Consider the following 15,783-nt stretch of genomic DNA (forward strand, 5'->3'; position numbering starts at 1 on the left):
GACGTTCCATACTTTTAGCCGACTAACGAGTTTAGCTTCTCTACAACCTTGACCATGGCAATATCTGACAAGAAGCCTGCTACCACAGCTGGCCATGGCAGGGTGTTGATCAGAGCCTCCAGAGTTTGACCGAGTGACCAAGCAACCTCCTATGCACCTTTTCACAATGCCCAAGTCATGCCCAGGCACCCCTGGCAAAAACGCCGGCCCTGGCCGGGCCCATGCGCCATGCGAGCTCGAACTCCTGTTCCACGTTTCTCCTTCCTCGCTTTCTTTGGTGTCGCTATTGGAGACCAGAGCCCCTGTCGGCGGGATGGGCACCTCGGCCCATGTAACAAGCGCACCTCTCTGGAGACGCGTTCATAGATGGGGAGCGACCTCCATTCCGTCTCCATCACGCAAGTCATTCAATCAATCAGCCGGCTGGTTCGGCCCAGTTATCCACCTATATTGATTGATCCACTTGGACGGGAGGGATGGCTCGGCAACGCCCACCAACAGACAGGTCGCGGGACGGGGCGGGGAAACTTCGCCTTCTGGGCTTCTGTCAGTACCTATTTATCTGATGAAGAAGTTGGACAAGACTCACTGCCGCATCCGCTGGCCCTATCAACACCCCAAAGATTCCCCCGCCTACTGTATAAACCCTTCCCTGTCTGAAGGAAGCATGTGCTTGCTGCATGGACACCGAAAGAGTTCCTCACCACCACCACCACCACCAACAGCTGTGTCCTCGCCCTCAACCAACCCCGCCGAGGGGATGAGGGGTTTGTAATGACAAGAGAAATTGAGGGGCCGAACCATGACCTGAACGCGTGTTGCCAAACTCTGGGCCACTGGGCATGATGATTGAACTAGTGCATCGACTAATAGCACCTCGCTATCTGGCGTCGAGGCCTCGGCTGAAATGAGGGGTCCGTTCTTGATCCCGTCCGTCGAAGCCAACCCCACACCTGGAACAGCCATGGTGATGAGAATGTCGCACGTCGTCGGCCTTGGATTTCCCACACCCCCCTCAAGCACTACATCGACGATGGATGCATTCACTAGGGAGAGATTACACGAATACCTAATCGGCAAGTGCGACGGCATTGATCCTTTGAACCATTGAGTGAAGTATCACCAACTGCTCCTCTTGGTGTTTGTTGGGCACTGAAATAGCAAAACATCTTCACCTATCGGTGGAAATGCCTCGTTCATGGCCGATAACCCTGACAGTCGTAAATCCGGTAGCCGTCACTGCCCAATCAATCCCGAAAGACGGATCTGGCTTCGCATCTGGAATCTTCCCTCCAGTCACAGCTTTCACATCAGCCCCGTGGCATCTGTGTAGAAGCTGGGGACTTACGGATAAGACGAAAAACCCCACAGCCAGATCCAGTTGGTATTCCATTTCTCCGCACACACCTGGCAGAACGAATCCCAGCCCCGGCCACACACCCTCTTTTCCAACTGACAACCCCAGCTGCATGCTACGATGTTGCCATGCACTGCTCCTAACCTTTACTCCTCAGATTGATTCCTCTGTGTGCTCTCACTATTTGCTTCCAGTCAACCACATGGACGGCACACGCCCGAAATCTCCCGATGGTGCAGTGGACTCTCTCTTAGTTCTTACAGCTTCTATAGGTAGGCTAAATACCAGATGGCAAGCAGCCAATTTTCAGATTCGCAAGCGCGTCAGGACTAGCAGATGTGTCGTCAACGAAAGCGCAGCCTTGAACTTAACCGACAGCGAACCAAGCCCGGTCTTGTTTTCCCCAGCGCTGGCTGCAACCTAGCCGTTTTGCATGTGCCCAGCTACTTGGATGCGGAAAAGGACCCCATCATTTCTGACAGAACTTTTGGTGCCTGTTTTGCTCAGAACGCTCTTCCTAGGCCTGAGCTCGACACAAGATTCATCTTGGGTTTTCTGAGGCCACCCTTTTGACCAAAACTCTTGTTCTGGTATCCACATCCCAATGTCCCAAAGCTTCATTAGACTGTCGGTCATTCGGCCCAAAGGGCCAGAAGTTCGGCTTGAAACGACAACGGCCTCGCCGTGATGGCTTACTAGGGGCGGCCCGGCCCTGTCATTCCGCCAAAGCGCTGGCGTTGCTTTCTGCAGCACATTGCCATCACAGTCATGTCAGAATTGATGCCGAAATGGCACACCCCACCAGTAGAGCAGTTTTGTACCCTAACACAGGCGGCCTCCCTTGATGCGGAGAGATGTTGGATGGAAAGGCCGCCCCTGGGCAGATGGGATGGATGGTCGGGCTTGACGGATACCGCCAAGGCCATGTTGCAGAAGAACATGCAGCATTCGACTTACGGCGAGGCGCGTCTTTTCAGCCTCTCTGGCATGGCCTACATTTCGGAGCATTTTGACTCGTTCTTTTCTACATTCAAGTAGTACGAAGGCGCTCTAATTCAATGGACGCGTGACCCCGTGGCTGCCATAACAGCGAACATGGCCGCTTGCTCTCGCTTTTGAGATCGGCGAGTTCTGCAGGGGATCGAGAGGCACGGATGATGATCAGTTCATGTGTGGAGATTTTCATGTAATGATACACCGTCCCCACGCGTTGCGTGCATGTGATGGTTCGAAATGCTCCGGCAAGAGGAAGAAACGCCGTAGAGCTCTGGTGACAAAAAGAAAATGGATGGTCTCCGCATCGACATTTGACTTTCTTAAAGGCTGGGGAGTGATAGATGATATCATGGCTTGACTCGGTCAGTAGATGACCTGGTACACGGCGCAAACGCCAATATTCCGTCACATCCTGTCCAATATGCTGCGGGGGAAGGCCCGATGCGACTCCGTTGACCCGCGATCGGAGCCGAAATTGACGGGTGGAACCGGGCCTGATGCATCTTAGGGTTGGTCCCGTCCTCTCGCCTAGACTGAAGACACATCAAGGGCCTGCGAATGACTAAACGAGAATAAATATAGTGAGAGGTCTCGACTATCATTGGGCAGAGGTCGATTGTCTGGGCGTTGAGGATGCAATCGAGGGCTGGTCATTACGTACTTATGATTAACAGTCCCGCCGCTTGACGATATGGTGTCGTTGGTAATCTCCACGACAGATACAAACTTGTACTAGACACTCTCCCTGGTGTCCCCGGAGCTTTCCCTACCGAAGAACGGCATCATTTCATGGGCCCGGTGTCAGGCACACGTCTCGCACAGGCCAGGCTGCGTAAAGTCATCGGGAAACGCACAGCTTCATGGCAATATCGCAAGATTCCATGAGGGCCATGCTGGAGTAGACTTATCCGCGTGCTAGACACACGTCTCAGCTCAAGCGGCTAGACGAAGCAATATAGTCAATCGCCGAGCTACGGGGGCAGACGACAGATGAAGAGGGTCTTAGTCGAGCGGCATCCCCCCTGAGGGTGGCGCGGGTGCATAGTAGAAATGGCCATGTCCAAACATGCCCTGCGGCTACTGGATGGTTCAGGCGCAATGGCAAACACAACCGGCTACCAAAGGATGGAGGAGGAGAAATTGTTGCTCGCCAAGTGTGAAAAAAGGGGGTATATATTCTCTTTTATGTATCCGTATGCCTAGATGCCGAAACAAAACCCATCATCCACCGCAACCAACCACACGCGACGAGCGCGGACCTCTTCTAGTGACACCACAGCCGAACGGCCTTATCCTTACCGCCGCTGCCCACGCGCATGCCATCCCTCGGGCTCCAGTCGACGGCGTACACCTCGTCCTGGTGGCCCGGGAGGTCGACCTGCAGCTTGCACGTGGCCATGGACCACACCTTGAGCGTGGTATCCTTGGACGCCGTGACGAGCAGACGCGAGTCGGCCGAGAAGGCGCACTGGTAGACGGGGGCGACGTGGCCGCGCAGCGTGTTGATGAACTTGCCGTCGCGGGCGCTCCAGATCTTGGTGTGGTTGTCCCAGCCGGCGCTGGCGATGAGGGTGCCGTCGGGCGAGAAGGTGACGTGGTTGACCTGCTTCTGGTGGCCCAGCATGCGCGCCACGGGCTTGGTGCCCTGCGAGGGGTCCCAGAGGTACATGGTGAAGTCGTCGCTGGCCGAGACGAGGCGCTCGGCGACCTTGCCCTGGAGCCGGGCGGCCTTCTCGAAACGCTCCTTGGCCTTGGCGCGGCGGGCGTCCTCGCCGTCGGGGGTCGGGGTGTGGTCGAAGAAGCCGGTACGGAGGGCGAACTCGGTCGAGAGGGCGAGGTGGTTGACCCAGTGGGCGTGGGACGAGAGGGTGTGGACGAGGGTGCCCTTGACGGCGTCCCAGACCTTGACGGTCTTGTCGTGGCTGCCCGTGTAGACGAGGCCGGTGCCGCCCCACTTGACGCAGCTGACGCTGCTCTTGTGGCCCGAGAGGACGTGCTCCGTCCGGCCCGTGTTGACGACCCAGATGCGCACCGTGGCGTCCTTGCTGGCGCTGGCGAGGCGCGGGGTGCCGTCGCGCCAGAGGTGGTAGGGTTCCCAGGCGATGTTGGTGACCCATTTGGCGTGGCCGGCCAGCGGCTGGCCGACGGCGGCGCCATTGTCCGGGTTCCAGAGGCGGACCGTCTTGTCCATGCTCCCCGTGGCGAGGCGGCGGCCGTCGGCGGACCAGGCGACGCAGAGGACCCAGCCGGCGTGGCCGGCGAGGGTGAACTTGGGGGTGCCCGTCTCCGTGTCCCATATCCGGGCCGTCTTGTCGCCGCCGCCGGTCGCGAGCCGCTTGCTGGTCTCGGGGGAGAACTGCGCGGCGAGGATGGCCTCGCCGTGGCCGGGGATGCGGTGGGCCATGCGCGTGACGGCCTGCACCTTGAACACGGCCTGGGGCTCGGCGCTGAGGGTGACTGTGGTCTCGAAGGGGTTCGCGACGCCATGGCTGCGGAGGAGCTCAAGGAGGTTGGTGGGGTACTGGTCGACGACGATGTCGGAGTCGGGGATGTGGATTCGGAATTTATACGGGAGGAAGTCCTCTCTGTTCTGCGTTTCGGTGTTAGACGGCGATGACGGCGACTGTTGATCGCGGGGCAGGGGGGAGGAGGAGGAGGAGGAGGGAGGGGTGGACAGGTGAACGGGGATTTTGACTGACCTTGCCTTGCAGAGTGTTGAGGAGGAGCGTGAGGTTCTTCTCCGAGGCGTCGGCGAGGGGCACCTCGATCACCTCGGCCAGCTGCTGTCCGTCGCCGTCGACGAAGCGGGCCTTGAACGAGCCCTCGAGCCCGGGCGCGACGGCGGTGACATCCTGCTGCGTCTGGGTCTTGGCGAGGGTCTCGCGCTTCTGGCGCTTCGAGGGCGGGGGTACCACCGTCGACATGTTGCGATGCTGGCTTTCGTCGGTCGGTCAGTCAGTCGGTTCGTCGAGCGGGTTTGTTGGAAATATTTCAGAAGGCGGCGATGCGGGATGGTGGGGCAGAAATTTTGTGAAAAAGGGACCGGGGGGTGTGTGTGGGGGAACCACCCGCGCGGTGAACCAGGGGACGGACCACCGGCTAAAACTTGCCCGTGGTTGCGACGGTAGGTAACTCAATGTACTCCGTACCCTGGAAAAAAAATATAGAAGGAAAAAAAACGTCAGCGCTAACAAGCGTGGGCGAGGCCATAGGAAGACTCTGTTAGGTAGCGAGAGCATAGGTACTGACAGATAAGACAGGAAAGCCTCCTCTCTAGGTATGTTCAGATGATGGGGGGAAAAACAAAAACTACCGAGGGCAAGTCATCCTTGCGGATCCTCTTCCACCTCTCTCCATATATGTGTGCTTTTTCAAACATAAGAAAGAAAGCATGTCCAGTCAGCTGCTGCACTGATCTCCCTATAAACGCCATTCCCCAAATCCTCCCAGTCGTACGTAGTCATCCATACCTAAGCCCGCTCCGCCCTTCCCCCGGTTCATATTAAATACCGAGCCTGCCTACTTCTGGCGCATTACTGCTCTCTTCTTGGCCCTCTCGGGCCCCCACTGCTACCTCGTCATGTGAAGACTGGCGTCGAGGCTCTGATCCATGTTTGTCTTCTTGGGCCGGCCGCGCCGCTTCGACCCGGTGGCCGGCGAACCCCCGGCACCTCCCTGCGGAACGGCGTTGTTGACCGGCGTCCCCGCGTAGTGGCGGAACACTGCTGCATTGGGTGGCGCCGACTGCATGCCGGACTGTATGCCGAACTGGGGCACCGGGATGGGCGTTTGCTGGACGGCGTTCTGCTGGAATGCGTTGTTCATTTGCTGCCCGCGCATCTGCATTGTCCTCTGGTTCCTTTCCTCCATCTCAGCTTGGCGGTCCCGATACTGGACGTGCTCATCGTGGGGGTTCTGTTCGAACGGGTGTTTTGGCATCCCCGTCATGCCGTCCCGAGACATCTGGTTCAACTGTTGCTGGACGTGGTTGTGGTTGTGGTTATGATTATGATTCTGCACTTGCGACTGTTGGTGCTGTTGACGCTGCTGGTGTTGTTGTTGTTGTTGTTGCTGTACCTGTTGATGCTGAAGCTGATGCTGTTGTTGAGGCATCGCTTGCTGCTGCTGCTGCTGCTGCTGCTGCTGCTGTGGTGGTGGTGGTTGCTGTGGTGGTTGCTGTGGTTGCTGTTGCTGCTGTTGTTGCTGTTGTGCCTGCGGCTGTTGTGGTTGCTGCTGTGACTGTGGCTGTTGCTGTGGTTGTTGCTGTTGCGCGCTTTGCGACTTACGTCTGTTCTCTTCAATCTCTTGATGCTTCTTCTCCTGTCTGGCCTGCCGTTCTTGCCTCTGCATGTCTTCGTTCTCGACAGCGTAAATGGCCGCTATACGTAGTTGCAACTGTGCAAGTATGCCTAACCGTTCTGGCTTCGACATTTTTCGATATTCTGTTTTGAAGTTGTGGAAGACGTCGCCGGTAAGTCGCATCGTGTTAGGCGTAACGCCGACAACTGCGAGTAGGGCAGCTGTCGTAGGATCTGGCGCCGGGCCAGAACTCTGTACTTCAGAAACTGTTCAAATGAGTATGTGTCGACAGCTCGCGGGCCTTGAGGGAAAACATACCAGCTGGTGCGTCCTGGACAATGTCGGCGTCTCCCTCTGCATCGGCATCTTCCTCGTCGGTCGGCGGGTCGGGGGTTCGTGCCTCATGGTTATGTTCGCTGCATATGATTGTCAAGATCCATTTCCCCAAGGTCTTGCGATTCACGGCCTTGGCCTTCCACGGGCAGTTGGTCTTCTTCGTCGACGTCTTGAGCTGCGTCGCGGTGCACTTGTACGGCTGTCCACCTCGGTCGCACACGAGGTCGCATCGGACGACCTCGCTGCCCTTCTCGTAGGTGCCGCCGACCTTGTTGCGATGGGTGCGCGACTTGACGACCTTGTAGCCGTCTTTCTGCATGCGCGACTTGAGTGCGGCGAACAGCTCGTCGAACGAGGCATATTCCTCCGTGCCGTCGTTGCGGTCGCGGGCACCCAAGATGCCGAACATGCTGTCGGCGAGCGGCGGCGACTGGAAACCAGTGTCGCAATGGCTTCGGCTCGCGCTCCCAGCCTCGAAGCAGTCGAGGACGGATTTAAGATGGGGGGTTTCGAGTCGTGGTGTCGCGGCGCGACGCGATGCGGCGGCGGAGAGCTGTGCGGATTGCTGTAATGGCCTGTAGCAAACTCTTCCAGACGTATCGGGGCCACGGGGAATGACGAGATGACTCCACCTTTCGCGATCACATTTGTGGCTGGGGTGTTTCCTTGCTCGTAAGGATAGACATGGTCTGTGCTTCCTGTGGCTGGTCGTTGTGGCTCCACCTCCAAACTCGGTCGGGACAACTCCGGTTCGCCGTGTAAGTCGGGAAGGAGTGCTGGTTCGCGACTGTCAATTCGGTGCGTGGTTGTGTTCCATCTTTCCAACGACATCTCGCTCGCTCTATACTCTAGAAAGAGAGCATGTGTTTCTTCTGTTGGTTTCCAGCTTTGTTCTCCTCCGTTGAGAGACCTCTTTTACTGCACATCCCTTTCAAAGAGTCGTATACTGACCACTGAGCCTACCTGTCAAGATGAACCGCCAGCACGTGCCAGCCTCGACGGAGTCTTGGGATTCGAATCGAAATTCTTTCGCTACAAACTCTTCACCCGCTCAAGGGTATTATCTGCGGGCTTCTTCCTACTTCTCCCAGGGTACCTCCGAGAGAGATGGTCTCTCAGCAGCTCCGAGAGGAGACGCTGCTTCAACGGGAATGACGGTGTCATCGTCCTCGAAAGAGCTTGTCTCCAAGACAAACTACACTTCAAGCACTGATTACGATCACGATGATGAAAGTCAGGCAGCAAGCCGATCTGTCATAACGCGGCCAAGTACTTCCTACACCAGCCGCACCTCGCAAACACCTTTCCTCCCCCATAGTGAGAAATACACCATCGTGTGCGCGCTAAACGAGGGTCGTGGAATAACACCTGCCGTCGGTGTTGCATTCTTCAATGTCGACACTGGCGAGGCCATTCTCAGCCAAATATCAGATAGCAGGTTCTTCGTCCGAACTCTGCATAAACTTCAAATCACGGAACCGTCACATGTCCTGATCGTCAGTTCATGCTGCCCACCTAATCCGAAATCTAGGCTCTACAGTCATATTGAGGAGCACATGCCAGATGCCAAGATTATTTCTTTCGACCGAAAGCATTGGTCGGAAGTGGGAGGACTCGACTACATCCAGACCCTGGCCTTCCGAGAGGATGCAGAAGCCGTCAAAGTAGCGATTGGCGGCAGCTTTTTCGCGACGTGCTCTTTCTCTGCAGTGAGAAGCTCCCCTTTTGAGGTTTTCGAAAGTTTCTGACCGTAATTGAGGCCATCAAGTTTGTAGAACTCGAGTTCTCTTTGCGCATCATACCCCATTCTCTGCGCATACGATATCAGCCATCTGAGGATACCATGATGATCGACGTGTCCGCCATCATATCCCTTGAAATCCTGCGGAACCTTCGCGATTCGAAATCCAAAGATAGCCTTTTTGGTATTCTCAAGCACACTAGAACACCAATGGGCAGTCGAGTGCTTCGGAGCAATCTTCTCCAACCATCAACTCTCAAAGAGTCATATCTTGTGCCACGCTATGATGCTTTGGAGGAGCTCCTTGATAACCATGGAATGTTCCTTGAAATTCGAGAAGGTTTCATGATATTCATTTCGCTCATACCATTCGATGCTAACTAGTTCAAGCGCTAAAATCCGTCCTCGACATCGAACGTGTATTGACACAGGTGGGGAACACTGAGACCCCCCTTCTCAATCAGCCAGTTAACAACCCCAGCTCGTCATCATACCAAACAAGCCATCAGTGGAAGCATCTGAGAGAGCAATGAACCATATCCTGATGGTGAAAACATTTTTAGACGCCGTTCCTACAATATATCAAGCACTGAGGCCTGCTACAAGCCCCCTCCTGATCAAGATACGAGATCTTTGTCAACCTGAACTTACAGAAACTGTCAGAAACCTTATCTATGAGGGCATCATCGAAGACGTCACATACGTAAAGTCGGCCCTCGACCTCCGGAACCAGAGAACCTTTGCAGTAAAGGCAGGTATGATCCTCTCCTTTCTACGGTGATTGTACTGACCCGCTATCAGTCTGGAGTCAATGGTCTTCTCGATGTCGCTCGACAAGCATACAAAGAAAACACCAACGATGTACACAGTCATGTTGAGGAGCTGAATAGTAAGTGTCACGGCTTAGATTGGAATCGACACTGATCTGCCGTTCCCCTGCTTGTTATTTTTGTCCCGTTCTGATGCCCATCGCTCTGCAGATGAATACAATATTGAAGCCGACCTCCGGTATGACACAGGCCGCAAGTATTGGGTTAGGCTACGGGCGGTTGACTTCGAGAATCACCCAATTCCGCCTGTCCTTGTCAACCAGACTCGAAAGGGACCTTACATTGAATGTCTGACCGTCCGACTCAAGAAGCTCAATCAGAGAATTGCTGATTCCGTCGCTGAAGTTGTTATGTTAAGCGACAAGGTGATTCAAGATCTTATAGACAGTATCCGAACCCAGCTGCAGCCACTTTACCGCGTCTGCGACAGCATCGCTCTACTCGACATGCTCGCATCGTTCGCGCAATCAAGTTCCACTAACGACTGGAGGCGACCCGAGATATCGGACACTCTAGCAATGAAGGCGGCCAGGCACCCAATCCTGGACAAGGTTCGGAACTTCAGTCATCCATCACTTTCGTCCATACAAGACTAACTACAGAGCAGAGCTTGAGAGACCATTTTGTTCCCAATGACTATTACGCCACCGATGAGTATCGCTTCCACGTCGTCACCGGATGCAACATGAGCGGCAAGACCACGTACATTAGGAGCATCGCTTTGCTGCAGATAATGGCGCAAATTGGGTGCTTTGTGCCAGCCGAATATGCCAGCTTTGCTATTGTTCACAACATCTTTGCGCGCGTGACGACGGATGACAAGATTGAGTCCAACATGTCAAGATTTTCTCTGGAAATGCGGGAGATGGCATTCATTCTCAGGTTGATATTGGCCCGTGCAAGATCATGGCTCGATGCTAACAATCGCCAGCAACGTCACCGATAGAAGTATTGTCATTATCGATGAACTTGGTCGAGCCACGAGTACCCGGGATGGACTTGCTATCGCGCTAGCCATGGCAGAGGCACTTATTCAAAGTCATGCAGTCGTTTGGTTTGCAACGCATTTCACAGAGCTTGGTAAGAATTACAAAAGATTGCCGGTGATCTGCCTCGAGCTAACCTCAAGCAGCCGATGTTCTTGCCAACCACCCCGGAGTGCTGAACCTTCACCTCGCTACGCAGATCTCAACGACAGCTGATAACTTGCCCAAGATGACGATGCTTTATAAAGTGGAATCTGGAAAGACCAACGACTCAATGTATGGGATCATGCTTGCGAAAGCCATGCCGTTTCCAAAACGGTTTCTCGAGGTGGCGGAGCAAGTCGCCGTCTCGTTACGACAGCGAAGAGAAAAAAAGAAGATGGGTTCCGAAACAAGAAAGACATTGAACCGACGGAAGCTTATCCTCAATTTGCATGACCACCTGAAGCAGGTCAGTAACTCAGAGTTAGATGAGTCTGCCATGAAGAGCTACCTTATTCGTCTGCGAGAGGAGTTCATATTGCGCATGGACGCGATCGAGAACGAGTTTGCTGAGAACAGAGTGGACAGCAGCGAAGAGATAGCGAATGACAGCGAAATAATTGACGGAAACGAGATGGGACGGACTGGCGAAGACGGCTCGTTCGATAATGAAGACGTCTTCGACGCTGTTGATGTGGATTTTCTTTGAAGCAGTTGAGCTTGTCTTGTCGTCTTGGGCTTGTCGTTGACTTGATAGAGGAGGTTCGGGACTGAAGTATGAGGAAGTGAAGACAGGTAGTTAGTAGTGTAGGGGGAAGTCAAATTGGTTCCCTGTTATTCAGCTGGAGATGCCCACAGAGCCTCTCTCTCATATCCCTCTCAAAAGTTCAACAGCAATGACAGACCTCGTCTGTGGCAAACTTACCCTTTCGGATTATATTTTGACGGGTTACATCTAGTGTTTGTAGTGGAAACAGCAGTCGTGGTTGAATTGATCACATGGGTAGGAAGAGGGCGTACTGCCATAGAAACAGAGAGACGTACTCGAATCCTTTGACGTTGCGAAACTGAGACATTGTCGGCCTTTTTTCTTCCTAGGATTTTAAAGGAAAGTGATGAATAATTACCTGTGTATATGCGCGCCTTCCCTCGAGATGTTGTTGCACCAAGGTGCGCCGGCAGGAAGGGAGCACCCGCCCTTGCTTGCTTTCTTCCTCCGCCCACAATTTCTTGTGCTGTTCTTAACACACTAAAATTACACATCTCAAACCAACCGCTTTTCTTCTTGCACTTCCAGAAGAATGTCACCAATTTAATCCAATTCCATCCACTTTCTTTCATCCTGGACATCGTCGTTCCGCTACACCTCAGGCATAGCCAGGCCAAGAGACCATGGACGAGTCTGACGTCCTCTCGTGAGCGTAATCGACAGTTGAATAGCTGGTCGGCACACTAACCGTCTCATAGACTCTGGGAGACCAAGGGGGAAGCAGACATCCTTCTCACAATGGGCGCCAACAAGTGGCAGCTCCATGAAAACATCATTCGCGGCAAGAGCGGTCTCATCGACCACATTCTCGACCTCAACAGTGTGGCAAGTATCCGGTTCCATTTTTTCTAATGAGCCATTAATAGGAGAGCTAACCACAGAGAGCCACTACAGCAAAAAGGTATCCGAAAGATCGCGTTGAAGGAGCATGCCTTCACAGCCTCGGCTCTCGAAGTCACCCTGAAGTCCTTCTACGTTGGGGGTAAGCTCGTATATGGTTTCTGACACATCGAAACTCTCTGCTGACATCGGAAAGATGGCGTTTTCGACGGAAAAACAGATGTTATAGAGCTTCTTGCGATTTACGATGTATCGGTCACCCTCGCAGTATCAGCACTTCAGCAGCTTATCGCTCCTCGGATCGGCAACCTTCTCCGCGACATACTGACAAGCCGAATCGATCTTATCGACGATTTCATAATCGCGACCGATGTCATCGTGAGTGAGGAAGCTGAAACGTGGGCAATCATGCGTCAAGAGCTTCAAAAAGCCATAGGCCCTCACATCGGTATGCTTTTCTCGCAGCAAGAGTTCACAAACCTTGTGAGGACAAATCAGACCTTTTGCTTTGAGACACTGTTTACCGCAATTGCGCGGATTGATGTTCTGGAGAAAGGCGCTGGAGATTCCAATGATCCGAGCAACTTACCAGACGACGGTGATGCGGTTCGGTCCAGCTCTAGTCCCAGAGCGGTCTCTTGTAAAGGTAGGTATCCGGCAGCGAGACTTGTAACTCCGTGTTGTAACTACTACTAATGAACAGAGCAGATGAGGCGACGCAGACTGATATACCGCGAGACGTTACTCCCAACGGATCTGGTCTCACACTTGTGACGAACGATACTGATGATACTGCTGCGCAACACGACACGACATCTAAATCTGTTAAAGTCAAGGCACTGTCTCAAGGAGACAGCAAAAGTAAGTTTCCCTCCAAGATCCATTCTCAAAATCACTAGGGATTCTCTTTCTATGAGTAATGCACAGCGTCTTTATAATACAAGCATATCTACAGACCACTTGGAAAATTTAGGCTGACTATTTGACTACAGAACCTGAGATACCGCATCAACAAAGGCTGGACTCTGAAGGCAAGCAACGCATCGCCCAAGAGCACTCCACGACCCATGTCACATCCAGCCCACAAGACTCTCCGGGCGCACTCAAGTCATCCCAGGAGCGTGCAACCGTGCCATCTACCAGCGACAGTATGTCCGACTCAGATAAATCGACACACTGGGAATCCTGTAGTGAAGGCGCCACAACATCTGCCTCTCGTACGCAAAAGGTGCGAGCTTCAGGATTATCAACTCCGGTCACTCTACGGACGGGTACCTCAACGCCCCCAACGATTTCCGGACACACTATTGAGCAAAGGCCTGTATCCTCGCGAGCGGTCGAGCGAGCACGAACTCCATATGCGTTGAGTAGATTCAGCATCTCCCAGACGAAGGAGCCTGCTGCTACCAATCTTGAGCGGACCAGCCACGCATATGTTTTCGGCGGCTCCAGCGTTCCGCGCGACTTCCAATTTTCTGGTGCCATCCAGACAGAAGAAACTAAGTCCACGAGCACCGGAACAAAACCCAAGTATGGGCAGAATAATGCTACCCCGCATTATTCTTCACCGAGCAACCAAACTCGCGGCCCTTCGTCTCGCAAATCGGGCGTGAAGAATGCACCTCAACTTGACCCTGTTAATACAGCACGTCAGGTCAAAAAGGGCAGACTTGTTGTTGTTGAGCCAACTAGTGAGTCATCCAAGCTGTTTTGTTTTTGGTGGTCTGTAGCTCCTTTTTTCCACTACTCCGGAAGTTTTTATCATCGTTTTTTGCGGCATACTGACGCGTAGATAACAGACGGTCAACTCTCTTCATCGGATAGAGTCCTCCTTGGCGGGCCTCGTATCGAATGCAATCCTTCTTGAAACCATCCAAATTGTACATGAGACTACTCAGCCATACGGCGACATGGAAGCGAGAGTTTCTGTTGACATAGGTCTTGTAGTACAGCACGGCACCCCTGTGTGCAGTTGCCTCGTCAAAGTGCAATACACATGAGAAACAGCATGTCTTGTGATGCCACTTCACAATGACTGAGAGTCAACCCTCTAGATCTGGATTTGTATGGGCAGGATTAGCTGATTCTCTTCTTCGGCGGTATGATGGGCTTACATGGTGACTAAGACATTACGAGGTGGAAATCATTCAGATACGGCCAAGGGTTGTTCATAATGAACCGAGCAGTGCTAGAAAGACAGATACATGTAGGCCAAATTCAGACGAGAGGGCCCAGTATCCGAGGATCCCTGTAATAGACCGATGTTCTTCCAATGAGATTAGCTCTTCAGTGACTATAGCTGTGCCCTCTTTGTAAGGTTTCCTTGCTCGTCAAACCATACACTGATGTCCTTGATCATAGGGTCCTGAAGTGCAGCACCAATCTTGATGGCCGAAACCGCAGACGCCAACTGTACCTGCACCGACTTATCGGGCATCTATCGTGAAAGTAACCTTAACCTGGCTGAACATGTCTGCGGCAGCTCTTGGGGAATACCCCCCGTCTCGTAGATTATTGCATGATTCTCCCATGGCAGGACATTCACCAATAACTTGCCATCGTCTCGATAATCTCGGTAGAATCCTCCTGGCCCGAAGCCATCATACGTGACGTATACTGATGTGCGATCCGACTATCGTGGGACTCGACCATATCAATGGCATTATCGCGGTTGTTAAATCTGAGACTGGCGGTGGCATGGTACGTGGTTCTTAGCTTTTGCTCCCAAAAGGTGCAGAAGAGGCAAGTTTTTTTTTTTTTAATATTTTTTTTTAAATTTTTTTTAAGATGAAGATTGAGATAGACTCTGGATTGATCAATGGCCCAACGGCGCAAGTTGCCCCGACATTCACATCCGAAGGCCGGGCAGCCCGGCCAAGGCCCGTGGAACTCGTACACGGCGCATCTTTACCCAAACAACTAGGAGCCTAAGAGAACCTATTGAATTTGGAGTAGCTGCTAGCCCATTACATAGCAGTTGACTCTCTCTGGTTGTTCCGCATTACCCAGTTTTGGCCTGGTCATCTCGTCCGGGGCATGGGGCACAGAGTCTGGGCAATGTAGTTGGCAGTCGTTTAATTCTTTAGCCGCTTTGCGCCGCCGTCGCGATTCAAACCGGGCATGAGTGTGGGGGGGGGGCTCTAGATGATTACGTGCCCGGGAACGATGGAACGACTGACGAAAAAAAGACATGTCAGATAGCCGTGACTTACTCAGTGGAATGCTGCTTGGACCAGGCTATGAGGGCTGGACCACAATTTTTGCCTGCCGCCCTGCATGTTCTTTGAAAGTCTTACATCATGATTGGAGCTGCACATATGTTGACTTGGGCCATGTCAGGGATGCGAGATCCACACATCCCATAAAGTGCCCACATCGCTAACCCAGAACAAGTCGGTGAACCATTCCCACAACTCAAGATAACACCATACAAGACCTGGGGACGATTCAAGACACAACACGGGGAAGTGGGCAAAACTGGGGAACAAAGACAGGGCCAAGTTACCACATATGCCGTCGACATGACCGACTTTCTACCTCTTCGAGCCTCACTGTCAGCTTGCTTTTCTTTCATCCCTTCATCCGTTCTGCGTAGAATTTACTTAGGTATAGCCATGTCAGCTTCAGTAGGACTGTGTATTTCCTAG

The 15,783-nt window shown here is 53.2% G+C and overlaps 4 protein-coding genes across 4 annotated transcripts; 2 read left to right on the forward strand and 2 right to left on the reverse strand.

Moving 5' to 3' along the window:
* Nucleotides 1-3,517: 3,517 nt before the first annotated feature.
* On the reverse strand, nucleotides 3,518-5,548 carry LY79DRAFT_602836 (WD domain-containing protein). Its single transcript, XM_060561857.1, has 2 exons — nucleotides 5,053-5,548; nucleotides 3,518-4,943 (listed from the first exon to the last, which is right to left on the reverse strand). Exons 1-2 carry the CDS (start codon nucleotides 5,275-5,277, stop codon nucleotides 3,618-3,620), a joined length of 1,551 nt encoding a protein of 516 aa, XP_060416550.1. The 5' UTR covers nucleotides 5,278-5,548; the 3' UTR covers nucleotides 3,518-3,617.
* LY79DRAFT_701912 (uncharacterized protein) lies at nucleotides 5,549-7,577 on the reverse strand. The gene is made up of 2 exons (XM_060564932.1): nucleotides 6,971-7,577; nucleotides 5,549-6,918 (listed from the first exon to the last, which is right to left on the reverse strand). The coding sequence occupies exons 1-2, from the start codon at nucleotides 7,395-7,397 to the stop codon at nucleotides 5,924-5,926; spliced, it is 1,422 nt and encodes a 473-aa protein (XP_060416551.1). The 5' UTR covers nucleotides 7,398-7,577; the 3' UTR covers nucleotides 5,549-5,923.
* Nucleotides 7,578-7,959: 382 nt separating this feature from the next.
* On the forward strand, nucleotides 7,960-11,236 carry LY79DRAFT_588534 (muts domain V; the record flags this gene model as incomplete). Its single annotated transcript, XM_060560925.1, has 9 exons — nucleotides 7,960-8,697; nucleotides 8,748-9,069; nucleotides 9,120-9,160; nucleotides 9,211-9,480; nucleotides 9,531-9,618; nucleotides 9,710-10,110; nucleotides 10,167-10,441; nucleotides 10,491-10,639; nucleotides 10,692-11,236. The coding sequence occupies 9 exons, from the start codon at nucleotides 7,960-7,962 to the stop codon at nucleotides 11,234-11,236; spliced, it is 2,829 nt and encodes a 942-aa protein (XP_060416552.1).
* A 683-nt stretch (nucleotides 11,237-11,919) lies between these two features.
* LY79DRAFT_681060 (uncharacterized protein) lies at nucleotides 11,920-14,003 on the forward strand (the record flags this gene model as incomplete). Its single annotated transcript, XM_060564554.1, has 6 exons — nucleotides 11,920-11,942; nucleotides 11,995-12,116; nucleotides 12,180-12,278; nucleotides 12,333-12,786; nucleotides 13,217-13,827; nucleotides 13,936-14,003. 6 exons carry the CDS (start codon nucleotides 11,920-11,922, stop codon nucleotides 14,001-14,003), a joined length of 1,377 nt encoding a protein of 458 aa, XP_060416553.1.
* Nucleotides 14,004-15,783: the final 1,780 nt, after the last annotated feature.

Source organism: Colletotrichum navitas, assembly GCF_030913465.1.
Source record: "Colletotrichum navitas strain CBS 125086 chromosome Unknown LY79scaffold_15, whole genome shotgun sequence".
NCBI lineage: Eukaryota > Fungi > Ascomycota > Sordariomycetes > Glomerellales > Glomerellaceae > Colletotrichum > Colletotrichum navitas.

What these genes read in the sequence shown, in the direction of transcription:
- LY79DRAFT_602836 (XM_060561857.1), bottom strand. Translation starts at nt 5,277, where the DNA reads ATGTCGACGGTGGTACCCCCGCCCTCGAAGCGCCAGAAGCGCGAGACC. An exon ending in TCAACACTCTGCAAGGCAAG is followed by an intron (nt 4,944 to 5,052) that starts GTCAGTCAAAAT and finishes ACCGAAACGCAG; the next exon opens with AACAGAGAGGACTTCCTCCC.
- LY79DRAFT_701912 (XM_060564932.1), bottom strand. Translation starts at nt 7,397, where the DNA reads ATGTTCGGCATCTTGGGTGCCCGCGACCGCAACGACGGCACGGAGGAA. An exon ending in TGTCCAGGACGCACCAGCTG is followed by an intron (nt 6,919 to 6,970) that starts GTATGTTTTCCC and finishes TCATTTGAACAG; the next exon opens with TTTCTGAAGTACAGAGTTCT.